This window comes from Mus caroli, chromosome 9, assembly GCF_900094665.2.
Source record: "Mus caroli chromosome 9, CAROLI_EIJ_v1.1, whole genome shotgun sequence".
Taxonomy (NCBI): domain Eukaryota; kingdom Metazoa; phylum Chordata; class Mammalia; order Rodentia; family Muridae; genus Mus; species Mus caroli.
The window spans coordinates 62550326-62576943 of NC_034578.1; the positions used below are offsets into that span (position 1 = coordinate 62550326).

Sequence of the window (26618 nt, forward strand, 5' to 3'; positions counted from 1 at the left end):
GAGCCGAAGGATTCCTATATGGGTGTTGAAGTCCAGAGCAAGAAAAGCATCCTGACTCTGAAGTATCCCCTAGAACAAGGCACCTGGGTCGACATGGAGATGATCTAGTACCACACCCTCTACAATGAGGTGTGTGTAGCCCCAAAGGAGTACCCCATGGTGCTCTCTGAGGCTCCACCTGAACCCTAAAAGCAACCATAAAAGATGACCTAGATCATGTTCAAAACCTTTGACACCCAACCCATTACATAGCCACGTGGGATGTGCTATCCCTGCATAAGCTTGATGGGACCATGAACTCTGGAGACAGAGTCACCTGCGTTGCTACCATCAACAAAGATTACACTCTCACCCACACTGTGCATCTATGAGGGCTATGCTCTTACCAATGCTATGCCCTTCTGCAAGGGTTGCTCTCTCACCCACACTGTGCCCATCTATAAGGACTGTGCTCTCATCCACACCATCCTGCATCAGAACCTGACTGTCTTAGACTTGAAAGATTACCCCATGAAGATCTTGACTGAGCATAGCTACAGCTTCTGCCACTGCCAAAGGGGAAGCTTTGTTATGTTGTCCTGGACTTGGGACAAGAGACAGCCATTGTTGCACCCTCCTCCTCCCTGGAGAAGAAGAGCTACTAGCTAGCTACCCTACAACCAGGCCATAACTGTTGGCAAAAAGAAGTTCCATTTCGTCGAGGCACTCTTTAGCCTTCCTGGGTATGAAATCCTGTGACATCCAGAAAACTGTCATTTCCATTGTGAAGTGTAATGTAAAAAACCTCCATGCTAACTAGTGATGTCTGGTGGTACTACCACGTACCCAGGCATGGTCAACAGGATGCAGGATAGCACTGCTCTGGCTCACAGCTCTGTGAAGATCAAGGCCATTGCCTCTCTGAGCACAGATTGGCAGCCACATCCTGACCTCACTGTTTACCATTCAGCCGATGTGGATGGACAAGCAGAACAGTGAGCCACTTCATCAGCCTCCAACAAGGCTTCTGGGTACAGCTTTCCTTGACAAAACCTAACGTGCAGGAAAACATAAGACAACACTGGCATGGCTTTGTGCTTTGTTTTAAATTTTTGTTTGTTTTGTTCTGGTGCTTTTGACTCGGGATTCAAAAACTGCAACAGTGAGGGCGACCACAGCTGGTTGGAGAAGCATCCTTAAGTTGTACTTTTGTGGCTGAAGACTGATTGAACATTTTTGTTTAATAATAATTCCAATAAGATACTTGGTTACAGGAAGTCCCTCTTCCTCCCAAATGCTGCCTCCTACTCTAGAAAGGAGGATGACTCAGTCTATGTTCTGAGTTCATGCAGGAGACATGGCAGTATTGCTTTTGTATAAATTATATTTATTGCATATTTTTAACTTTTTTCTGCCTTAATGCTTATTAATTTTTGTTTTTATTTTCAAATAGTCAGTCATCATGGCCCCCTTTTGGCTTTTGGTCTCCCTGGAAATGGGCTGAGATGGTGACACAGCCAAAGGCTTACCTGTGCACAGTCTCCAGACCAGTTTGATAAAAGTGAATGCCTTACAAACGATCAAAGAAAAGAAGGATTTATTTTAGAATAGAGAGCTGACTCACCTGTTAAGAGCCCTTGCTGCTCCTTCAGTGGACCTGGGCTTAGTTCCCAGCACCCACATGGTGGCTCACAACTGTAACTCAGTCCCAGGGGATCTGATGTCCTCTTCTAGTCTCTAAAAGCACAAGGCACAACATGCAGGCAGGTAAAACACTCAGTTTAAAAAAGAAGTGTTTGTTTATTCCAACACGATGGCACACACACTTTCAGCTTTGTTGCCTTGCCTGCCATTCACATCTAGAACTATAGGGCTGAACTTAGTGCATGAGGTGGGGGAGAGGCCAGTGGTTTCCAGTTCTGAGGGTCTGCCATGCTAAGCAAGGATGCTACCGCTGCACTATATCTTCAGACCCAAGATTGTTTCTCTTTTCCCTCAAGATGGGTATCATGTTGATCCCGAACATTTATTGAAAAGTCTTTCTACTGTTCTACAAAGCAGGATGTCTCATTAATCAAGGGTTTCTATCATGTGGTCTGCCTCTGGGCTATTCACTCTTCTGGTCACCTGCCACCACTTTGTGCTGTTTGTTCGTTAGTTGATTGGGGGATGTTAGCGGTTGCTTGATTGGTTGGTTGTTTTGTTTTGTTTTGTTTTGTTTTGTTTTGTTTTGTTTTTTTAGTCGTTGAGAAAGGGTCTCACTATGTAGCCCTGACTGGCATGGACCTCATTATGTAGAACAGGCTGACTTGAACTTACAAATATTCTCCTGCCTCTGTCTCCCAGTAGTAGATCTCTGATTGTCTGTCTGTCTGTCTGTCTGTCTGTCTGTCTGTAGTCTGTCTCCCACATCCCTCCCCTCTCACCTTTTTTCTTTAAGATTGCCCTGGTGCTAAGGAAATGGCTCAGTGCTTAAGAGCATTTTCTGAGCTCCCAGAGGCCAAAAGTTAGGCTTCCAACCCTGTGTCGAGCAGCTCACAACTGCCTATCTCCATCTCCAGGCAACCCAGCACTCTTGCCTCTCTGGGAACCTGTACACACATTAGTTGCATTCATGCAGACAGACATCCAAGGTAAAAGAAACTGTCCTGGCTTTTCTTGGTTCTTTGCATCTCATTTAGTTTTAGAATTAGCATACCAATTTACATTCAAAACGTGATAGAATTTTGATCCTTGAGATCTGTACATTAGATTTTCGAGAATTATATATTGAAGTTTATCTATCATCTTCGACCAGGGTATGCACCTCTAGTTAATCTGATAGCTTTTGATTTTCTTTCTTTTTTTTTTTAAGATTTATTTATTTATTATGTATATGTAAGTACACTTAGCTGACTTCAGACACCCCAGAAGAGGACATCAGATCTCATTACTGATGGTTGTGAGCCACCATGAGGTTGCTGGGATTTGAACTCAAGACCTTCAGAAGAGCAGTCAGTGCTCTTAACCGCTGAGCCATCTCTCCAGCCTGCTTTTGGTTTTCTCTATAGAGGTCTTACACATACTGTGTTAGATTAAGTACTTGTTGGTAGATATAATCTCAGTAAACACCAGTTGTCTATTTTTAATAAGTCACTCTTTGATTAATTGTATGTATTTATTTATTTTGGTTTTTCGAGACAGGATTTCTCTGTATAACAGCTCTAGCTGTCCAGGAACTCTCTTTGTAGACCAGGCTGCCCTCGAACTCTCAGAGATGGCCGCCTCTTTCTCCCAGTGCTGGGATTAGAGGTGTGCACCACCAGGTCCTGCTTCTTTAATTACACTTAAAAAATGCGTTTACATGGTTTGTTGTTTGCACAGAAGGATACGGTTTACTGTTGGTGTTGACTGTGTCTCCGGTGTCCTTTGTAAGTCGTGTTACTAATTCTAAGAGTTCTGTTAGATTCCTTTGGACTTGGCTCCTATAACTGTTTCATCTACAAATAATGGTTGTTTTTTCCTTCTTTGCAATATGTATCTGTATGAGCTTTCCCCCTTTGCACAAGCTAGCATCATGCTGAACAGAAGAGCCGGTGGTCTGACCCCCTTGTGTCACCTCCAGTCTTGAGCACACCTTTCATTATTTCCTGTGGAATGGGGTGTTTGCTGTAGACGGTTAGATATTCTTTCCTCAGTTGAGGACGTTGCCTTTTAGCCTATAGAGAGGTACATTTTATTTTGTTGTTCTTTAAAAACCTTACATTTTATTATTGTGTATATGTTCACATGCATATACACCACAGCATGTATGTGGAGGTTAGCGGACAACTCACGAAGAATGACACGGGTTTGAATTATCAAACCAAGGCAATAATTGAAAAATAATCTCATAATGTTTTAAGTATGTTTCTAGTTTTCTATTGAGTCCTGTTCATAGCTATCTTGGGGTGCATGCAGCCTATGGGTCTGGATTGGGCATGCCTGATACTGTAACTTAGACAGAAAGCAGCCAACGTGGATGCTGTGGGGTTTACTAATTTCTTCTCTGTACAACACTGGCCGCTACATCTTTTCCTTCCAGCTGTGAGGGCCACCACATAGAGTGTGGCCTGAGCTCAGTTCTGAGGACTCTACAACCTCTCCCTGCTGTCTGGCCACTTACTTCTGAGACGGTCCCACCATTCTCTGGAAGAATGAATGCCCTCGATGGTGTCCCCTTCAAGGTATCCAAGGGCTTTGTGATGGACACAGAGCCCCACCCCGTGCCTGAGCTCAGTGTCCTGGACTGTAGAGAGCTCCTGCTGGGCACAATGGTAAGTGAGTGTCTAGCTTTGCTCTTGGCTCTAACGCCTGAGGCTGAGCCCCTGGGGCCTGTCTCATGTTTGTAAAGGGAAGCTTGGGTTGCTTTCCAATAATCTAGGGAGTGTGAAAACAAGTCACTAACTTCCATGGAGAAGACTGGTGTCTGGGCGGTGAGGTTGTTTCCCTAGGTCAGCTGGGAGCTGTGTGAGCGACCTGTGTGAAGTGCTTGTCGCTGCCAGCATACTTCGGTTCGTCTCCTCTTCTCATCAGCTGTTAGAGTCCCTCTTGATAAGACTCGATCTCCAGAATCCTCTGTTAAAAGTACAAGCTAGCTGGGTGCACAGCTTTAATCCCAGCACTCGGGAGGCAGAGGCCAGTGGAGCCTGGTCTACAGTCAAGTTCCAGGACAGCCAGGGCTACATAGAGAGACCCTGTCCAAAAAAAAAAAAAGTGCAAGTAGTTCTGTTTGCACATTAGGACAGATTAGTAGTCCACAGACAGAGCCCACTGCTGGAGGCCTGAAAGCTTCTTGTGCTCTGCAGGGTGGGTGCCACAGGCAACCTCAGGATAAAAATGATTTAACTTTCTATGGAAATGAGTTTACTTAAAGATATAGGGGAGATATATATGTTGCATTTATACTAAAACATAGGGCTGTAACAGTAGCTAAGGTGGAAGAGTTACCCATATTATAGCATAGATATATCATAGGGTAGACACAGATTTTAAAAATTAAAGTTCCCAGGAACTTGGAAACTGGTCTGGGGCTCCTGTGCATGGTAGCACGTGCTATTCAATCCAAGTGTTTAGGAGGCTGAGGCAGGAAGAGCTGGGTTCCCATAAAGCCTGGGCTACATAGTGAGACACATGTCAAAAACAAGGCAGTAATAAAAAGGAGTCCAGCTCTTAACAGTTTTGCTTATGAGAAACCTGAGGTCCAGAGAATGAAGATTTATTCAGTAATTGCTGGGGGGTTTTTTGAGACAGGGCTTCATGTAGCCCATGGTAGTCTTAAATCACTATGAGGCCAAGAAGAACCTTGAATTCCTGGTTTCCAGCCTCTGCTTCTCAAGGGCTGAGCTCACAGGTGTGCACAGCCATGCCCCGTCTGTGTGGTGCCGGAGTTGGAACCCAGAGCTTTGTGTGCACTAAGCAAGCACCAAGCCATCGGAACTAAGCCCCCAGGCCCCAAGAACTCTAGTGAAGTGTTTTAAGGTAGCTATTGCTCGGTGACATATTGAATGGTGAATGGTTTTATTTTATTTTGTGTGTGTGTTCAATTTTCTGTGCATTGGTGTTCTGCCTGCATGGTATATCTGTGTGACAGTGTCAGATACCCTGGAACTGGAGTTATAGAAAGTTGTGAGCTAACATGTGGGTGCTGGGAATTAAACCAGAGTCCTTTGGAAGAGCAGCCAGTGCTCTTCACCACTGAGCCATCTCCCCAAACCTTGAGAGGAGGGTTTTTAAATATTGGCATTTTAGCGTGATTATTAATTCACTTGATTTGACCTTCTTGCCAGGGTTTATCACTAAATCACTTTGATGTCTGTTGGCCTCAGAAATATCTGTAAGGGAAGATGGAAGTGGGCTCTGAGGATACCTGAAGTTTAGAGCCAGGAAATTTCCCCAACTGACAATTGAACAGGGTCCCCAAGCCAGCACTGAGGGTTATGACCCCATGGCCGTGGCTTGCCACAGCTGAGCCTCATATCGTTCATCTCTCTGCAGTATGACTTCAGCTTGGAAAAGAAGGCTCTCTTCTGGGTAGAAGCAGCCATCCGAGGATCTTGCTCCCATCAGTGCAATGACCTGGGGATTGCATCAGCCCCTCCAGCCTGGTTCTTACTAGCCAGTCCAAAATACAGTCAGGTGCCTGCACCTGCTCAAATCAGAGACCCAGAGGCTAGACTGCAAGAACCTCCTGAAGAGGAGGAGGAAGAGGAGGAGGAAGAAGAAGAAACAGAAGAGAAGGGGGACGAGGAAGACACCTCCTCTGCCTGTGAGGAGGGCATGGACTCCAGCAGCCCTCAGCCCGGCTCCCCTACAAGCCATCGTCGCTGCTCCCTGGATGTGCTGCGAAACATGAGGTCTGAGCTGGCTGACGCCAGGCGGCGGCTCTCGGAGAGTAGACTAGCCGCGTGTCCTCGAGCCCTCCTGCACCGCTTCCGCGGCCATCGCACGCTGAGCCTGAGCGCCAGCCCGGCTCCAGACGCTGGCCCAGCACCGCAGCTCCCAAATGTCTCGGAGCTGCCTCCACGACCCTCCACCGCCGGCGCCATGCCTCCATTGCGGAACCACAAGCCCACAGTTGCTGTAAGAACTCTCCTCCAAGGCCACAGGCTCCAAGCCAAGGCCTCCAGGTTAAGGGTCCCCAACCTAGGGTCCTTCTTCCATACAGTGCTCCCCCCCCCCCAACCCCCCATACAGTGCTTTTTTGTTTGTTTGTTTTTTGTTTTGTTTTGTTTTGTTTTTCGAGACAGGGTTTCTCTATGTAGCCCAGGCTGGCCTGGAACTCACTTTGTAGACCAGACTGACCTCGAACTCAGAAATCCGCCTGCCTCTGCCTCCCGAGTGCTGGGATTAAAGGCGTGCACCACCACGCCCGACTCATACAGTGCTTTGTAACCTTCTCCCACCCGGCCCTGTGGTCCTTCCTGCAGTCTAGTATATTCTACCTGGAGGCTCCCCCATCTCTTGATTTCACACAGGGACGCACATCACAATAATTAATAACCTCAGTTTCTAGTCCCATCTTTCTCTTGCAGTGGAATATGAATTCTTTTAGGTGCCGGGTGGGATAACATTCATTTTTGTTTCCTGGGCACCTAACAGTAGGTCTTACCGACAGGGGGCGCTCAATGAATGCCGGTTGAAGACTCAGATCTAAGGTTTCCCCAGTGGAGAAGGCCTGTAGAAGCTTGGTGGCTCAATCAGAAATAATTCAGTAACTCCTTCCATGGGTGTTTTGTTCCCAATTCTAAGAAGGGGCAAAGTGCCCACACTTTGGTCTTGGTTCTTCTTGAGTTTCATGTGTTTTACAAACTGTATCTTATATCTTGGGTATTCTAAGTTTCTGGGCTAATATCCACTTATCAGTAAGTACATATCATGTGAGTTCTTTTGTGATTGGGCTACCTCACTCAGGATGATGCCCTCCAGGTCCATCCATTTGTCTAGGAGTGTGGCTGGGGAGATGGCTCCTCTCACTAAGTCACTGGGTCTGGCAGCCTCAAGGTGGATTCATATCACAAATGTGCACTGTGTGTTGGGTCACTGACTCCTCTGAACCTGGCTTTCAATCTTATGTAGCCCAGGTTGACCTCAAACTTGCTATGTAATGGTAGCTGAGGATAACCTTGAACTATTTATCCTCTTGCATCTGGGATTACAGTATATACTGCCAAGCTCTGTGTATGAGATACTAAGGACTGAACCCAGGACCTTGTGCATTCTAGGCAAGCATGCTACCAACCGAGCTATATACTTGGTCTGCCTTTTGTCTTTCGTCCTCATCTGGCCTCTCACTATGCTACCCAAGCTCAACTTGAATTCCGGGAGTCAAGCAATCCTCCTGCCTCAGCTCCTAAGTAGCTATGATTATGGTCATGTACCACCACATCTAGGCTACCGGTCATATTTCATTTGCACTGTCGCAAGCCCTAAGTGAAACAGTAGCTTTTGCTGACAGCTTCTGCACACTGGGCCTTTGCTAAGTAATCACCTTGCTCGTGTTCAGATTTATGCCTCCTAACAGTCTGACGAGGTAGTTCTAAGATGGCTCTGTTGGCATCCGAGAAAGGGAACAGAGATGGAGACCTGGAGCCTGCAGGACCCAAAGCTCTCTACAGTGTAGAAAGTAGGACACAAAGCCACATCTTAAGATGTTCAGCCCAGCTGACTGTGACCGCCTCTGGTTGCTGACATGCCATCCTGTCTGTATTTCAGTCCCTCAGCCCATACACCTGCTTGCCACCTCTGAGGGAGACACCCCAGCCCCTCGTCTCCTGTAGACTGCATCCTGATTCAGCATCGGACCTGCTGTCTGCCCTGACCAAAGAGGAGCAAGACCTCATCGGGCCAGTGGTCGCCTTGGGCTATCCCCTGGGAAGGGCCATTGAGGCGCTGCAGAAGACAGGGAGGCAGAGCCTGAGCCAGGTGAGTGGACCTGGGGTTGAGGGGTGCATGCTAGAGTCAGGAAAGGTCAAATGGCTTTTCCCCTCTAATTTGATCAAGGTCTTGCTTCCTCTTCCCCCCTCTCCTGTGCCCCCTCTTGCAGTGTTGGGGATCAACACAGGGCCCTGCACATAGTAGGCGAGCTCTCTCCTACTGATCTAGAGGCCCAGCCCTTTCTTCCGTCTCTTTAGTGGTAGAACTTCAACCTGGCACAAATTACCAAGTTAGTGATTGAATTTTTAGGCCTTATTGCTCTCTTTTCCACAGGACTTCCCAAGGAATCCCTGTGACCATTTAAGGATCTCCATGGTCAAACCCTTCTCCTAGTCCATGTACCACATACAGGATTCGGAAGCTTTAAGCAGTCAAGAACCTCTCTAGAACTGTCCAGTAGGCCAATCTCTATGAGAACATGTATATGTGTATTTGTCCATGTATGTGCTAGTGTGTATGCGAATATGTGTAAAGGCCATACAGAAGTAAGTCTGCCTCAGGTATCTTCCTCAGATACTATCACATCTTTCCAGATAGTCTCTTACTTCTATGTGATATTTGCTGATTCAGTTAGGACGGCTGCCTCAGTCCAGTGATTGGTGATACTTGCCAACTAACTGGGCCACATTTCTTCAGAAAACTAGTCCAGTTAGTTCCAAGAGTATAAGAGCAAAAACTTCAAAGTCACCTGGCCTAGCCTTCACATTGCACAGTCCTTTCCACCTCACAGACTAGTCCAGGTTTAAAGGACTAAGACTCCTTGACAAGCTGTCAGCTCTGCCAGGCTGTCCATGTCCTCAGCCGTGAAAGGCGTTGGGGGTGAGTGGCTTTCAGATATGCTGAGAGCCAGGTCTGGGTGTCCCGCAGTTCCTCTCTCAGGAGCACCCGGCTCTGTGCGTCTGCAGCTATTCGGCCTCCTGTTCCAGGCAGCCTGCTCTTAGCTGCTACTTGCTGTGCTGGGACAAACAGACCAGGAGCTCCAAGAGTTTGAAAACCACATGGCTGGCTAGACAATCTGTGCTCCTGCCAGCCCCGAAGGTCAACAGAAACCTGACCTCCTCCTTCCCAGCCACACACACGGCTCTCACGGCCTAGAGCCTTTGGTGGGCACCTGTCCCTATAAAGCCTGCTTTGATTTGCCCGGCACTGGCATAGTCTCCCATGTCTGGTTTATCTCCTCCACTAAGCTGTGAGTTCCTTGCCGTTCTTAATTCGTTTTATGCACATGGCTCCTTTGCCTCCCCTGCTGGTGCAGTGGTGATTGACTAACCTCCCCCACTGTGGGACAGAAGTCAGTGGGCACAAAGTCAGAGCAAAGCCGTGTGCACTGCACTGGGTGGATGGAGCCTAAGAGCCCCAAGGATGGCCCAGGGGAGACAGAGTCTGCAGAGAGGCCTCCTGGGAGGAGAATGAGGCCAGCCTTGGATGGAGAGTTGGACAGAGGCCTTGAGAAAAGAAGGGAGCTGAGGACATGAGCAGGCCAGGGTATGGTGAAAGGCGGCACATTTGTTTTGGAGGCACAATTTCATGTGGCCGGGCTGCCTTTAAACTCACTATGTAGCTAAGAGTGATCTTTAACTTATTAGCGTGTGTGTCTGTGTGTGATCTAGTGTAGTATTTGTGCATATGTGTGTGCAAATACAGACACGATTGCTTGAGAGACCAGAGAAAATACCATTCTGTCATTCTCTGCTCTGTTCTCTTGAGACAGCTCTCCCACTACACCCAGGGCTAGGCTGGCAGCCAACAAGCCCCAGGCTTTCTACTTCTGCCTCCTACAGTGCTGAGGTTTTAGGCCCGCATGTGGCAGCATCCAGATGTGGGGGATGCATCCAGATGTGGGGGGGGGGATGCAAGCACTCTTACCCACTGAGCCAGCTCCTCGGCTTTGATCTTGAACTTCCGACCCTCCTGCTTCCACCTCCCCAGTGCACCATCAGAACCCAGTTATATGTTGCTAGGGACTGAACCTCATACACAATAGGCAAGGGCTCTGCCAACTTCGCCACCTTAAGGCAACACTTAGTTTGTTTCTCGTTGTTGTTTGTGTTTTGAGTCGGGTCTTACTCTATTACTGGCTAGCCTCAAGCTCCCTATGTAGGCAGGCCAGCCTGGATCTAATGGTCCTCAGGTGATGCTACTTACCCTGAAGGCCAAAGAACCCTGTCCCCACAATGAACTCGGGGTGATTAGAACAGGTTTTCAGCACCAGGCTGTATGCTCCAGAAGAAACTGTCCTGCCTCGCTGCCCCCTCCCCCAGCTGTGGTGCAGGCTGAGGTCTGGTGTGAACTCCACTCACCCTGGGTGACAGGTGTGTCTGGGGTGGGGTGGGGGGTTGTATAGAGATGGGCGAGGAGGGTCCTTTTGCACTTAGGTGCTCCTCTGGCTAAGCTGGTGGTCGTCCGTGCGGTGGCTGAGGTGAGGAGGTTGAGTTACTTGCTTAAAGCCTGTCCTGGACCCCACCTAGGCTCTGTAAACACATGAACAGCTCTTTTCTTGGATTCTATCCCTCAACTTGGGACATTTATTGAGGAACCTGCTGTCACCCCTCTGCTGGTTCTCAAGGGAAGCCTGTTCCAATTCTGTTGGCTTCCTGTTACCTATGACGGGTTGTTCAGGACTCATTGCCTTTGTGGGATTCTTGGTTGGCCCCATAGCTTGCCCCTGACACTCTTCTCACTGTCTCTCCATCTCTGCCCTCTTTGGCCCAGTTTCTCGGCTACCTCAGTGCCTGCGACAGGCTGCTGCGGCAGGGCTACGACGAGGCGCTGGTGGACGAGGCCATGGAGATGTTTCAGTTCTCCGAGCATCAGGTCAGCTGGGCCTCCTGCCTGGTCCCCAGGGAATGGGAGCATGGGGTGCAGGGGTGCGGTGGCCCCAGAGCTGGTCAGAAGGGACCTGGCCTGCTCACACAGGGGAGAAAGTACTGACCTAGAGAAGTGGAGCACAGCCAAAGGTAGGAGTCAGCGAATGAAGAGGTGGGGAGGGAACTGGAGGGTGGAGGAGCAGGGGCTTCACTGTAGGTAACTGTGTCAACAAAACACCTATCACTGGATGCCTGCTGGGTTTGAGACTTCCATGTAGGAGCAGTCTGAAGATGCTTGAACTCAGGGAGTTTGCTGCCCTTGGCATCCAGGGAGCTCTAGGCACTCAGAAAGTAACTCGAACCATGACAACTCCAACTGCAGTCACAAGGCGGCAATTCACAGAGCTGGGACTTGCAAGAAGGACTGGGTACCAACCAGGAGAGGAAAACTCGGGGGGGGGGGTTCTTTAGGAGAGGCTGAGCTGGGTGAGCCCAGCATGCCAGCTCATAGGAGATCCCCCTGTGCATTCTCCTGGAGCTGCTGCCCTAATGCCAATCACAAGGAGCCCAGAGTGAGCCACATGAGAGCACCTCAGCAAGGCTGGCACCTTCTTTCCGAACATCCCCAGAGGAAGAGGAAGATGACAGGCATTGGCCCAGGGTCAGGCGTCCCTAGGGAAGGGAGCACAGTTTTCTGGGCTGTTTTGAGGGTCAGTAGGCACCAGGGTTGGGGATACTCAGGACTGAGGCAGCCGTGGTGGTAAAGTAACCTTTGTGCCTCCTCTTCAGGCAGGGGAGTTCCTGCGGCTCTGGAAGCAGTTCAGTGACATGGGCTTCCGGCAAGACCGGATCAAGGAGGTGCTGTTGGTCCACGGCAATCGGCGCGAACAGGCTCTGGAGGAGCTGGTGGCCTGTGCCCAGTGACAAGCTGGGACATTGGTGCATGGCTGACAGTGAAGGGCCAGACCTGCCACCCATCCCAACTGAATCATTAAAAGATAATGCCAGTGGTGGTGGCACACACCTTTAGTCCCAGCACTAGGGCTTCAGAGGCAGGAGGATCTCTGAGTTCAAGGCCATCCTGGTCTATACAGTGAGTTCCAGGACAGCCAGGGTTGCATAGAGAAACCTTGCTGTAAAAAACCAAAAACAGTAATTATGATAAAATAAAATAAAATAAAATAAAATAAACAGAGCTGGGCAGTGGTGGCGCACGCCTTTAATCCCAGCACTTGGGAGGCAAGAGGCAGGCGGATTTCTGAGTTCGAGGCCAGCCTGGTCTACAAAGTAAGTTCCAGGACAGCCAGGGCTACACAGAGAAACCCTGTCTCGAAAAATCAAAATAAATAAATAAATAAATAAATAAATAAATAAATAAATAAATAAAAATAAATAAATAAAATAAACAAAACCTAGCAAGATCAAAGCCAGGTGTGGTGACACATGCCTTTAATCCCAGCACTCAGGAGGCAGAGAAAGAGATTCTTGAGTTCGAGTCGAGCCTGGAGAACCAGAGCTGCACAGAGAAAACTGATTTCAAAAAACAAAACAACAACATTAACAACAAAGCTAATAAGACTCAGAAAGCATCTTGGGCTCACCGAGAAGCACAGAGAAGACCAAGGCAGCAGTAGATACAAACAGCCGCCTCTCAACGTTTAGAGGCAGCAGGTGGAGAGCATGGTGGGGTTGGGAAGGTCAGGGCAATTGTCTCCAGCCACCGGAAGCCTGTGTTTAAGAGACCTCCAGAGACTGAGAGGACCAGCCAGTGGAGTGGCCTGTGACTCAGGCAAGCAGAGGTCAGAGGCCAAAGGGTTAGTGCCCTGCTTCTGACTGCAGCCAACCCAACGTTCTTGGGTTCACTCTCTCTCATTCTCTTTGGTCTATAAATCAAGCTGGAGCCCAGGTCTGTGGAAACCTCAGGGAGAGTGCCCTTGTCTGTCAGGGCTTCATTCCCCTGTTCAGCGTGAACTGGGAACCTCTACAAGCTGAAACAGCAAGTCTGGGGCAGCTACCCAGGTCTCCTGAGGCCCACAGAGCCCCTTTGCCCTTTCCACTAAGTTTCAAAGCCACTCGGCTTGACATGGCATTGAGAATACTCCCTGGCCCTCTACCTGACTTTGAGTGGGTTGGAGGCAATGCACAGAGAAGTATTTGGGAAAATCAGCTAGTGAGCATGCAGGTGGCTGTGAGTCTATTGCCAAAACCAAACTAACTTGGAAAAGATGGTAAAATTGAAGTGTGAACACTGAGATGCTGTGGCGGACCTGAGGCTTTTCCTGTTCTAGTTAAGTTAATCTGGCTCAGGTGCCACTTGTATTAAGGCCTTTGAATGAGAGGTGACCTGCAAGGCTCTTGCCACTGCCATCCTTCCTGCCACAAACCCTTTCATTCCCATTCCTGGGAAACTATTGCTTGATTATGAATGAAAAATGGTTAGTTTGCAATAATCGTTTTCTAGATTTTTATTTGCATTCATTTATATAATGACTTCCTAAGTTTAATTTGGGTTGTTTACCAAGCACGGGGAGATTTACCAGTAACTACATCACTACATCTCTCCTTCAGTCATCAACTGCCTATAGGATCTATAGTGTAGCTCCTCAAGGAGGGGTGGCACCTCTTAAGTCCTATCCCCTTCACTAATTATTTTTAGGAGGTGGAAAAAATAAAGTTTGAGGCTTACACTCTGAGATCAGTAGGAGCCTTATAGCTAACTAGCTGTGTGATCTTTTGAAAGTTACTTATCTTCTCTGTGCCTCAGTTTCTCATTCATAAAATACATGTTAAAACTTTTCAATGACTCTGGTTGAGTGGGATCATGCACGGGATGCTTCTGTCACTCACTGCATCCGCCAGCCTGTCACATGTGTCTCCTCCCTTGTTCTGTAGCCACTACCCTTCTCTGTTCATTCTTCCCGTCATCTAATGAACACCAGCTCTTATATGTACGTCCCCTAGAGGGTCACATGTTAAAGACTTAGTCTCCAGCTGATGGTGCTGGTGGGGACTGAAGTGAGGCCAGGAAGAAAGGAGCCGCACCATGCCCTTGGGAGGACCCTGGCCTGCCTTCTCTTCTCTGTTTCCCGGTTATCATAATGTGAGTCATTTTGCTGTCTCATAGACCACAATGCTCTGCCTTACCACGGCCCTCATATGACAGACCCGAGCAACTGTCAGCTGGACACTCTCAAACTGTGGGTCAGAAATATCCTTAAGGGCTGGAGAGATGGCTCAGCACTTAAGAGCACTTACTGTTCTTCCAAAGGTTCTGAGTTCAATTCCCAGCAACTACATGGTGGCTCACAACCATCTGTAATGAGATCCAATGCCCTCTTCTAGTGTGTCTGAAGACAGCTACAGGGTACTCATATAAATAAAAAAACAAATCTTAAAAATAAAAGTCTTTGGTTTTCTTGCCGGGCTTGGTGGCGCACGCCTTTAATCCCAGCACTTGGGAGGCAAGAGGCAGGCGGATTTCTGAGTTCGAGGCCAGCCTGGTCTACAAAGTAAGTTCCAGGNCTTTAATCCCAGCACTTGGGAGGCAAGAGGCAGGCGGATTTCTGAGTTCGAGGCCAGCCTGGTCTACAAAGTAAGTTCCAGGACAGCCAGGGCTATACAGAGAAACCCTGTCTCGAAAAACCAAAAATAAATAAATAAATAAAAATAAAAATAAAAAAATAATAATAAATAAATAAATAAAAGTCTTCGGTTTTCTCATTCATTTCCACAGCTTCAGAAGGGAACAGCAGCATTCTGCACCCAACCTCAGAACCCCTGAGCAGGCCTGTCCCTCCCAGGGACCACGCCTCTCTGATCAGCAGAGTTGAAGAAAGCATCCAAAATAAAGGATTATGGAAGGATCACCTGGGGAAATGGTGCCTCTATGAGTCCTATTCAGAGTCAGGTGGCTACTGAGGTATCAGCAGATGACACACACAGGCTACCTGAAATCAGCCTCTGAATACGATGACCCCCTACAAGGGAGACCACAAAGATGGTGCAGTCTAAGCCCCACGCAAAGCCAAGTCTGGCCCAAATAGCAGATCCAGTCTTGCTTCTCATCACCCCCGTCTTCTTTTCCGGTCCCCTCTAAGTTCCCTGGGAGATGCATGCCAGCAGGGTAAAGAAAGAAGACCCCCAATCTGACAGGACAGTTGTCTTAGAAGCCACTTCAGGCTGAGCTCTCAAGCTCATTGTGCCCTCAGGGAACAAAGTGCAAACTGTCCTCTGTCTAGCTCACCCTTGGCCACTTCCTCTGAAGCACCCCTGCTGTTTATCCCAGGCCATGGGACTAAGCCAGGGTGATCTGCCTTCTCAAGGTGCCCAGTCCAATCCACATGCAAAGTCCACTCTACATGGAAATGACAGGTTCGCAGGTGCTAGGGATTAGGACAGAACCTCTTGGGGCATCATTATCCAGGCTGCCTCACGTCACAGTGCTTCCCCCATATAATTCGTGATGAATGGTTACAAACTGTGCCTATGCCATATGTGGGACATCCATCCCTATTTTAGAAAGGAATGAGAGCGAGATGGGGTTTCTGTGTAGCCCTGAGTTCCTAGTTCCATGGCTGATGTGCAGGGAGGGTGGCCCCTCCCAGAGGCCAGGGCAGAGGCAAGGCTGGGCCGCCAGGGCACTGCTCCCCTCTCCATCCTGCTCTCGCTTGGGTGTGAGTCTGCCTCCTGCAGCTGTCATGCTTCTCCTGCCACGGGAGGAGTGCTGGCCAAGGTGCTGCCACAGTCTCCTCTCAGCCTTGACCTTGGCATGCAGGGGACAGTGGAGAGGCACACCCCTAGATCTCGGTTGGTTGGGGTGGAGAACTCAGCCTGGGATCTCTTCCGGGACTTCTCCATCTGTCAGTCTTTTCCTTCATTTCCTGGGTCCAAATCTGCCCTGTAGCCCCCCTGTCCTCCTGTCTGCCTGCTGTTGGAGAAGCCTCAGCTGGTCTCCTCAGAGAGCACACGGCCCTTTGCTGATCTTAGACTATGATGAGGTTTTAGGCACCGTGAAAGACAGCCAAGGTTGGAAGGCCAACTTTCCAACCTTGACCATGAGTCCCACCATAAGGGGGATCTGGGCCTCAGGGGCTCATGGGAGTCTTTCCTAACGAGGGAGGGTCACCTCAAGGACAGTAACCTCTCCTTCAGACCCTAGGGGCCAAACCTTAGTTCCTATGTATGCTGATGTCACGGGAACACTTGGGCAATTTGGACTCTCTAAGAGTATAGTCCCCTGTCCTGTCCCTGCCCCATCCCATCCCCCTATCTCATCCCCCTTCCACCCTCCATCCTCAAACCCGTGTTCCAGGAGTTGCTGTCCAGGTCATGAGTCAAAACTGCCACCAAAGAACAACTCATTTGGCTATGGCTAGGGTGTGGCCCAGTTGGTTGAATGCTTGCCTAACATGTTCAAAACTGTGGATCCAAACTCCAGTACCACACAAACCAGAAGTAGGGTTTCATACTGGCAAAGCCAGCACTGGGGAGGTAGAGGCAGCACTGGGGAGGTAGAGGCAGCGAGAGAATCAGAAATCATTCTCAGCTACAACTGGAGTTTGAGGCCAACCTGGGCTACATAAGACCCTGGGTTTTTTTTTGTTTGTTTGTTTGTTTTTTTGTCTGTTTGTTTGCTTGCTTGCTTTTGTTTTTTAATACAAAAACAATCCACTAATTTTCCCACTATATGTAACTTTATTGCCTAACATCCCAGCTGGGCATGGGTCAGGGTGAAAGTGGATGGGGGAAAAAAAACCAAAAACCAAAAACCAAAAAACAGGAAATGGTCTCAGCCCTTCAGTGACCTGCCAGAGTTCTGACTTGGGAGGCTGGTGTAACACAGATTGCTGCCTGGGCTGATGATGACAGCAAAAAGTGCTGGGGTGGGGGTGGGAGATAGGGGGTAGGGGTAGGGTGGGGAGCAGGGGTTCCTGGGCTGCATTTGGCCAGCTCCCCCTGTAGAACTGAGTCCTAGCCAAGAATGCCTGCTTGTTCCATACCCTGCCCAGTGGTGGGGCACCCACCCCCAGCCTCCAAGGCTACTGCCACTGCTGGTGGCCCTCCCTCCTGCCCACTCTCCGCCTGAACCTGCCCTTATAAGGCCACCCACTCAGGAGATGCAAGCTCTGTGTCCCCTGGGCAACTGCCCACGTGGCGTCATCGGATGTTTCTCTGCTCGAGATTTTTAACCTATGACTTGGTTTATTTTGTCACTAAGAAAATGTTTCCAGGTTGAACAGAGACATTCACTGGGTTCCAGATGAGGATACAAAGATAGAAGCTAGGGTGCTGGGGAGCTGGGGGGCCCGGGACAAGCCCCAGGGCATGGCTTAGCCTCATTCCACTTTCCCTAAGTAGCTAGGCAATTCCAAGAACTGCTCTGTGCTTAGGTAACTCCCAAGCACTTGGGGAAGCAGCCCCTCCCCCTGCTGTGAGCCATCTTAGTGCACTGTCAAGGTGCCCTGTCCTCCCTTGATCAGGAGTGGACACATGTCATTGCTTGGGGCCAGCTTACTCTGGCATGTACTCTTGGATCCTTGAGAGCCCCTTCTGGTCCTGGCCTTGGACAAGTGAGATCTGCTCCTGCTGCAGAGCCTGTGCCGCTGAGTGCTGCCCTTGCCCGTCCCAAGGAGCTCGGAGTAAACCCAAGGCCTTTCAGTTTGGTCCTTAACTCACTGAGTTCCAGTCTAACTTGTGCTTCACACGGCTAAGCTCCCTGATGGATGTGGTAAACACACACCGAGAGAGAGAGAGAGAGAGAGAGAGAGAGAGAGAGAGAGAGAGAGAGAGAGAGAGACTGAGTACTCTAGGGACAGTTCTGAGTTGGTTTTGGGTAGGGCTTGGGGGAGGTAAGGAGGCAGTTAGTTTCAGGGTAAGAGGCTGATGGTAAAGGATGTATTTTGAGCTTCTCCAGGCTGCAGGGCCCTCAGGAACAGGTCAGAGGTACAGCATATTCTTGGTATCTGCAGCAGGGCAAGCCATCTGCACAACCCAACTGAGAGGACTCCTGTCTGGGAAGCACTATCCCAGATCCCGACAGTGGTGAGGGAACTGGGTTTGTGTTCTAGAGACAATGCGTTGGTGGGAGAAATGATGGCAGATGCCTCCCAGGCCAAGAGCCCCTCTTTGTGGCTTCCACTCTTGCCACAGTCAGTGACTGCCTTCCTCATTTACAGCCAGCCCAGCTGCTTGCTACTGCTAAGATAACCCACAGCCCTTCCTTGAGGTTGAGAGCTTTCTCGCTTATTGACATGAGCCAGGCACTGCTGGTCTGACCTTTCTGTGTTCCTTACAGCCCTTGAGTTTAGGCATTGTTACTGTACGCACTACCAGATGCCCACTTGATGTTCTGAGGCTAAACAGCTGGCCAAGAGCACACAGTCAGGAGGCCCTGGAAACGGATTTAAATCCAGAAAGTCTGAGCTGGCAGCTGGAGCATCCCACCACCCAGCTTGCTCTCCCCCCTGTGGGCCTGCACACAGCTCTCTCCCTGACCCCATCACAAAATGCACAGCAAAACGGTTATCCTGGACGGCACTTCCTAGGCCACAGTATGAGCCTCCAGATCTCTTCCTGGAGACCCTGAAGGAGTCCATAGTTAAACTTGGCTACCTTCAGACCTAGCCAGGAGGAGAGGGCCAGGCCTAACCTAGAGGCTGGAGCTGTGGGCCTGCTCGATCCCTTACCTAGCAGGCATGGCTCTCACGTTGTCTTGTTCCCATTCCCAGCCTTGCCACTTAGGGGTTCTAAAGATCATGGTTTCCCCTCAAAGTGGCTTGGGGAGGCAAGGCTCCAGCTTCCGGTCATGGAAACACCACCCCTACCCGGAAGGCATCTCTCTGGTTCCAGTCACTGTGAGATCAGGCCAATCTTTGAGATGGACACTTACCAACATGCTTTACTGTGCCTGAATTTAACTGCCGGGTGATTGGTGCCCGGATTGCAGAGGGCCAGAGGGGACAGGCACTCAGCCAGCCAGCAGGCTCTCGCCAGGGAAATGGCTTACTCAAACTGGGTTGTTAGAAGAAACCTACTGACAGAGGCTGTTTATGAAGGGTGAAGGGACAATCCACAGCAGTGAGAGGGCATTCTCTGCACCCCTACACCTACCTGCACATATAGGTCAGTACCCCAATCTGAAGCCAGAAAGGACTACCTGGAAATAGCCACCTGACAGGGCTGTTGTCCAGAGCAATGGGGGAAAAAAGCCGAGGTAAAACTGCTGGAGGAGGGAGCTGGAGAGAGAGTCCTTGACTCACACTTCCTCCACCAACCGGGCCCCCTCTGCAGAAGCACCCAAGTCACAGGAGCCAAGTGAGCCACAGGTGTCTCAAGGGTTTTCACACATCTCTGCTTGTCACATTCATAGCCTTAGAAACGAGCTGCAGCTCCTGTTTCTTGAAAAACAGAACCCAAGTTCTCCAAGCTGCACCCTCGGGCTGGGCCTCATCTGTGGGCTCACAGCCTGGGTGCTTGGCCCAGCCCGCAGAAGCCTTCAGCTCATTCTCACCTCCATCCCTGCTTCAGACTGAAACCAGGTTAGAGCTGGGCTGGGGGTGTATGCCGAGGCCGAGGCTGCAGGACCCTGAGGCTGGAAGGTCCAAGGCTAGCCTGGACAACATAAGATCTCATCTCAATAAATACAGAATTGGAAGACACACTGCAATCTCAACTCCAGTACAAGTGGAGGATAAGAAATACAGAAGTTCAAGGTCAGTCTTGGCTTCATAACAAGTTCAAGGCCAGCCTGGGCTATAGGAGACCCTGTTTCTAAATTAAATGAATGAATGAATAACTACCCAGCCAGCAGGGTGCACACACACACAAATAAAAATAGATCTTTAAAAAAAAATCCAGGTAGTTTTGGTGAGATGGCTCATTAGTTAAGAGCACCGACTGCTCTTCCAGAAGACCCGGGTTCAATTCCCAGCAACCACATATGCAGCTCACAGCCATCTGTAGTTCCACTTCCAGGGGATCTGACCCTCTCTCCTGCTCTTTCTGGGCATCAGGCTCACACATGATGCACAGATACACATGCAGGCAAAACACTTACACAAATAAAATAAAACTAAACTAAAATGTTTAAAAAATACACCACACACACAGACACACACCCTACCTTTAATCCAAGCACTCTGGAAGCAGATGCATCTAGATATATAATTGAGTGGAAGGACAGACTGGTTCATACAGAGAGTTCCAGGTCAGTTAAGACTACAACATGAGACCTTGTCATTTAAACAAACAAACAACAAGCCAGTTGGAGCCAACATTTGACTCTAACACCAGCTAACTGGCAAGCAAGCAGGCCTGCCCCTCTACAGAGTGAGCCGCCTGAAATCCTCTCTAATAGTGCCTTGGGTTTTCACTGGTCTCTCACTGGCACCTGTGGCTTCCCAGTTAAGTGAGGCTGGCTGACAGGGAGCCCTAGAGACTTAATTACTTTTGCTTTCTCAGCACTTGGATTATAAGCCCATGGTACTGTGCTTGGCTTTTGTTGTTGTTTTGGTTTTTGGTGTCAGGTTGGCCTCAAACCCACTATGTAGCCTAGGCTGGTCTTGAACTTCCAATCCTCTTGCTTATGTAGGTTCTAGGAATGTAAGAAGTAGAAAGCAAAGTCAGGTCCTTGTGCTTACAGGGAAAACCCTTTAAGGACTGGATTCTCCTCAACTCCCCTTATGTTTCTTAGCTGCTGAGATACCAGAGCCAGGGGTCTATGTTTTCATGCTTCCTGACTACCGAGACAGCACTGAACAGTGCTGGGATGAGACTTCCCCTTGGGGTCTTGTCCCCATGCTCAGAGGTAGCTTGTCTCCCAACAGCTGGGTCTTACAGCAGCACAGTTAATTTGCTGCTGCTCCTGAGGAATGACAGCAACTTGAATAAAGCAATTAGGATGAAAAAGGGGCCCAGCTGCTTGGGGCCAGAGGAAAATAAACAGACTGGTTCTTTGTGTACTCCACCGCCAAGAGGAGCAATCCTTCACTAGTGATTAGCCTTTCCAACCACAGCCTCTTCCCCTCTGGGGAGGAAGAGAAGTGCGGCTGCTGTTCTCAGATCCCGTTCCTCCCGGTGTACAGCTCATCCTTGCCTCCTGAAGTCTTCTCTGCCTTTACAACTCCCCTCAACCCTACTGCCCTACCAGAAACTCCTCTGAAGTCCGAGGCTTGCTCCATACCTCTCCCAGGGTCTTTTCTATTGGTCTATTGACTCATCTGGTTGTTCTATTAGAAGACATCATTAAATCCGCCCCATTCATCTAACAGATGGTATACATCTTTGCTACATTGTAGACCCTGGTCCTGGTACTAGTGATACATCAGTGAATGACATAAACAAAAGTTTCTACCCTGGAGCTGGGAACATAGCCCAGGGGTAAGGTGCTAGTCTAGCACGCTCAAAGCCCTGGGCTCAAACCCTAGCAAGCATGGGTTAAGATGCCTGCTCTCATAGAGTTCAAATTTTAGCAGGGAGAAAAAAATAATAGGTGAAAATATAGCAGAGAAGATGATGTTAAACGCTATAGAGGAAAACAAACAGTGACTGGAGAGAAAGAGAGAGAACTCAGAAGTTAAGAGAACATACTGCTCTTTCAGAGAACTACATTGGGGGGGGGGTGTATATGTGTTAGTCAGTGCTCTATTGTTGTGAAGAGACACCATGACCATGACAACTCCTTCAAAAGAAAGCATTTAACTGGGGCTGGTTTACAGTTTTTTTTTTAAAGTTTAATCCATTATTATGGTGGGAGCAGGGTGGCACACAGTGGGAACTAGTTGGAAGTTCTATACATGGATTTGCAGGCAGCAGGAGGAGAGAGAGCCAATGGGCCTGGCTTGGGCTTTTGAAACCTCAAAGCCAACCCCAAGCAACATACTTCCTCCAACACCCATTCCAAGGGCTACACCCATTTCAACAAGGGCACTCGCTGATGGCTAAACACTCAAATATATGAGCCTATGAGGCCCACTCTGATTCAAACCACCACAGTATACCTGTGCACATATATGTGTGCAAGAGTTTGTGTGCATGTGGGCTTAAGTGTGCTTACACACATTCCAGTGTGCACATGCACTTGCTTATAGGCCAGGAGACTGTTGTTATTTCTCATCTGTATACCTTTTATTTTTCTTCCTGAGAAGGGGTCTCTCCTTGGCCCGGAACTCTCCATCTAGGCAAGGCTGGCTGGCTAGGGAGCTCTGGGTACTTCCAACATCTCTGCCTCGCCAGAACTGGGATTGCAAGCCTATGGTTCTACATCCAGATTTTTAAGGTAGATGCTGGGGGGTTAACTCAAGTCCCTGTGCTTCCAAGGCAAAGATTTTTACCAGGTGAGCTATCTACAGTCCCCCTCATTACTTTTTTTTGTGTATATATATATATATATATATATATATATATATATATATATATTTAAACATAGGCTCTTGAGACAAATTTAGGGCCTTCTATTTGCAAAGCAAGCACTTTACCAACTGGGCTATCTCCTCAGTTTTGCTTAAAATTTTTTATTTTTTATTTTTATTTTTGAGACAGTATCTATGTAGCCATGGCTGTCCAGGAACTTGCTATGTAGAGCTCTATCTTCCCCTATCTCCTGAGTGCCGGGATTAAAGGTATATACCACCACACCTAGCTCTTGCTTAAAATTCTCCAACACTTAAATAAGTCAACTTAGGGAAAAATGCATGAACATCAAATAATCATTACTATACATAAAGACACTTCTGAAAGAAGGGGCCGCTCTCCACGAGCAACAGTCAAAGTGTAGAGAGCCAGTCCAGCAGGCCCAGCAGAGACAAATCTAGAGTTCACTGAGTTGAGAAAGAGCCCATGAGCTGACAGACCTTACTGCTATAAATGACATGTGTTCAGTATTGGTCAGGAGGCATGCATGATCAAAGAGGCAGTGCTCTGGCTGCTGGGGAAAATGTTCCATCACCTGGAATTAGAGTCAAAGGAGCCCAGTGGGTCCCTAACAGCATCACTTTGGGGGCTGAAGAAATGAATGCAAAAACGTTTGCCTAGAGTCCATAGGATACAAATGTCAGAGTTTATTGTTGTGATTCATCAGACTAGACTAAAAGGCTAGACAATTCCACACTCCCAAAGGCAACTTATTTCAAGTTTGGGATACACATCAGGGAAGAGGCATGCTCAGGAAGTACCATGCCAAGGCTGCATTCTCGACTTCTGAAGCCAGGGTTTTCTATGAGCCTTAAATCCTGGAGGATGGAGACTATACCGGACCATTGAGATATTTACCTGGGATGTGGCCAGGCTGTAGTGCTGAAGCAGGCATCTGTAACAGAAGCTGGGTCTGGGTATTGCTTTTAAGATGGCAGCTGTTTAACAGCACCTGTCAGTTAGTAGCAGACCCCTAACTAGTGGTTCTTGTAAGACTTCATTTCATTCCGCAGGCAAGAGGGTGCCTGGCTCAGTTAAAAGTATTGGACCCCTACGCCTTCTATCTGCAAACAGGTATGGCTGCATATCCAACACAGAGATCAATGAGCAATGCTGGCAGCCAAGTCAGGAAAACAGGAGCTGGCTCAGCCAAGCCTGCAGAGAGGAGGTGGGTATGGAACTGACAAAGAGGAAGAGGGATAGCACTGTAGGCTCAGGGAATGGCCACAGCAGAGATTACAAGAGAGGTGGAGCCTGTGGCACATCTATGAAGGCATGCCCTGAGAGGTCAGCAGGGCTAGGCTCCATCCACCGTAAGTAACCGGAAGTCAGGAGATTAACAGTCTATGGTTACAGTGATCACAAAAAAGATAGGTCAAGGATTTACACCCGGGTACTCCCTTTCCATTCCAGTCCTTAAAGCTACTGTAGGGAACCCTTGCTCCCTCCCACCTTCTTGCTTCAGGCTCAGCTGAGTTTCTTTTGCTATAATTTAGTCCAGCCTCACTGCCGAAATGTCTCCATCTTCTGCTGTTCGGCTTAAAAAGGCTGGAGCTTACCAAGACCCTGTCTTGTCCAGCCTTCCCCCTCTCTGCTCCTGAAACGCTCAGACTCTGTGATCTGAAGCTGTTCTTCCAGGCTGACTGCTTCAGTATTCTTCTTACTGCACGGTGTGTTGTTTGCTTTTTAAAATCAGCATGGTGCTGTCAGCTTGTGGGTGGAGGCAAATTATGTGTAGACCTGTTTTCTCATCCTGACCTTTGTGTTAAGAAAGCTGGTATTGTCTTCAAGCTTCTCTGTGCCACAGCTGACAACAACAGGCCAACGTTGTATTGACATTTTGTGCCTGCTAATTAGCAGATTGATTTAACATCACTTAACCCACTTCTAGCTAGAAGTATAGTAGCTATAGCTAGACTTGTATTCGCCTACAAGTCTGGATTGTTCAAATTGTAACCCCACCCATTTCCCTGAGATTGTGACCCACCAGCTCTCAACAGAGCCCAAGAGATTTAAGGACCCAGGCACCTACGTTGCTCAGGGCTTCGTGGACACCTGAAAGCAAACCTGAGTGTCTTAATAGGGAAAAAAGAGTTCCCAAGAGCTCCCCAATCACACAGCCAAGGCTCACGAGGACACCGCCAAGGCTCATGGAGACTTGTGTTATCTTCTGAAGTCATTCCAAGCTCACAACTCTGGCAGTGCGGTGGCCACAGGTCCAGTAGTGCCAGGAGGCAGCCGCAGAAGGAAGGTCTGTAAAGAGCCAGGCCGAGGAAAGCCAGCCTTTTCCCTGAGCAGCCGCCAGGTGCCATCTTCAATGGCATAGACCAACGTGGATACACGGTTGACAGTATAAACGGTGTCCCCACGCACTACAGACGTGAAGAGTGCTCCCTTGCTGTTGACAAATTGGCCAGGTAGCGACGTCCACTGGCCTGTGACCAGGTTGAGGCAATCGATGGCACAGTGCAGGAAATCATCGGAAGGTCCATTTCGTACTACATAGAGACTGTCGCGATGGGCCACCATAAAGTGACCGTAACTCTGCGAACGACACAGTTCAGCCACCGGCAGCCACTTGTCCATTTGCACCACATACTCGACAACGGCAGTGATGTCTGCCGGCCTCCACAGGCACACGAAGAGGCGGCCACGTGCCTGGGCACAGGGAGCCCCTGTAGCCGGCTGTGGCAAGTCCGCCACGAAGCTCCAGCAACCTGTGGCCGGGTCATAGCACTCCACAGAGCTCATGGGTGTCCTCTGAAATTCGCCACCAATGGCATAGAGGCGGCCTTCGAAGCCAGCCAGTGCCATATCATAGCGCGGTTGGTGAGGACTGGGGAATTCGCACCAGGTGCCACCCTCTGGGTCGTAACAGAAGCCTAGCTCCACTACTTCCTTGCTGGCACCACACACGCCACCCACGATGTAGAGCTTGTTGCCCAAGGTGGCCACACCCGCCAGCAGTGTGCTGGCCTCCAGGGGCAGCGCGGCCAGCGTGCGCCACGCGTCCTCCTCCTCGTCCAGGAAGCACATGGTGCGCGACGCATCCTCTAGGAAGCCCGGTGTGGGCGTGTGAGTGCTCACCGCCACGTAGGTGCTGGGTCGCAGCGCCGCCACGTAGGCTCGAGCCTCGGGCAGCTCCAGTTGTGCCACCAGCTCGTGCGATCCGTCGCGGATAAAGAGCGCAGCGCTGTGGAGCACGTCGCTCAGGCCGAAGGCGGCGGCCGCGTCGCACAACAGCGAGCAGTTGTCCGACGTGACGCTGTGCTCCAGGAAGCGCGCGAGCGCGGGCGCCTGCAGGAACGCGGCGCACTCCACCGCCTGCAGCAGCTCGTCGTCGGCCGCCAGCGCCGGCCGCTCTCCGCGCAGCACCCGCAGCGCCGTGCCGAAGCCCGCGGCGCTCAGCGCGCCCAGGCGCACCTCCGCGGCGCGCGCCTCCCGCATGCCAGAGCGGAAAAGCCCGCGGAAGAAGCCACAGTGCTCCACCAGCAGCGACTGCTCCGCCTGGAAGAGTTGGCCGTCCACCCACACCTGCACTGGGACCTCGGGGCCTGGGGACATGATGAGCCAGAGGGGCGGAGGCTGCGGCCGCTGGGGGGCCTAGATTTGCCTGGGGCCACTGACTCTGGGGCTACCCCGGGGCGGGGAGGGAAAAAAAAAAAAACTTCCCTGGGGGTTATAAATACCTTCCTGGCTAAAGATAGGATCTGCTCATGTGATGTGGCCCGCAGGCTTGGATAGCCTCCGGGCCCAGAGGGCATCTGGACACCTGTGTGGTCATTCAGTTCCATTAAGAGACTAGTGACAGGGCCAAAGAGATGGTTCAACAGGTTCTTGTCTAGAAGCCTGGTTGGCCTGGGTTCAACCTAGAACCTACATAAAGGTTTCGGAAGGAGGAACCCCCTTCACAAAGTTGTCCTCTGACCGCTGTATTCACGCCATGGCGTTCATCCCACCTCCACAGAG

General features: G+C 49.6%; 2 protein-coding genes across 3 annotated transcripts; one reads left to right on the forward strand and one right to left on the reverse strand.

The window, feature by feature from the left end:
- The first annotated feature begins 775 nt into the window (after positions 1-775).
- Positions 776-12288, forward strand: Ubap1l (ubiquitin associated protein 1 like). Of its 2 annotated transcripts, XM_029481168.1 has the most exons (6): positions 776-1010; positions 4043-4274; positions 5995-6579; positions 8212-8421; positions 11146-11247; positions 12030-12288. In XM_029481168.1, exons 2-6 carry the CDS (start codon positions 4155-4157, stop codon positions 12162-12164), a joined length of 1152 nt encoding a protein of 383 aa, XP_029337028.1. In that variant the 5' UTR covers positions 776-1010; positions 4043-4154; the 3' UTR covers positions 12165-12288. The 2 variants fall into 2 exon arrangements, with proteins under 2 accessions (XP_029337028.1, XP_021026847.1); XM_021171188.2 differs by lacking the exon at positions 776-1010 and having other exon boundaries at positions 4019-4274.
- An 11008-nt stretch (positions 12289-23296) lies between these two features.
- Positions 23297-26213, reverse strand: Kbtbd13 (kelch repeat and BTB domain containing 13). Its single transcript, XM_021171221.2, has one exon. The coding sequence runs from the start codon at positions 26211-26213 to the stop codon at positions 24837-24839; it is 1377 nt and encodes a 458-aa protein (XP_021026880.1). The 3' UTR covers positions 23297-24836.
- Positions 26214-26618: the final 405 nt, after the last annotated feature.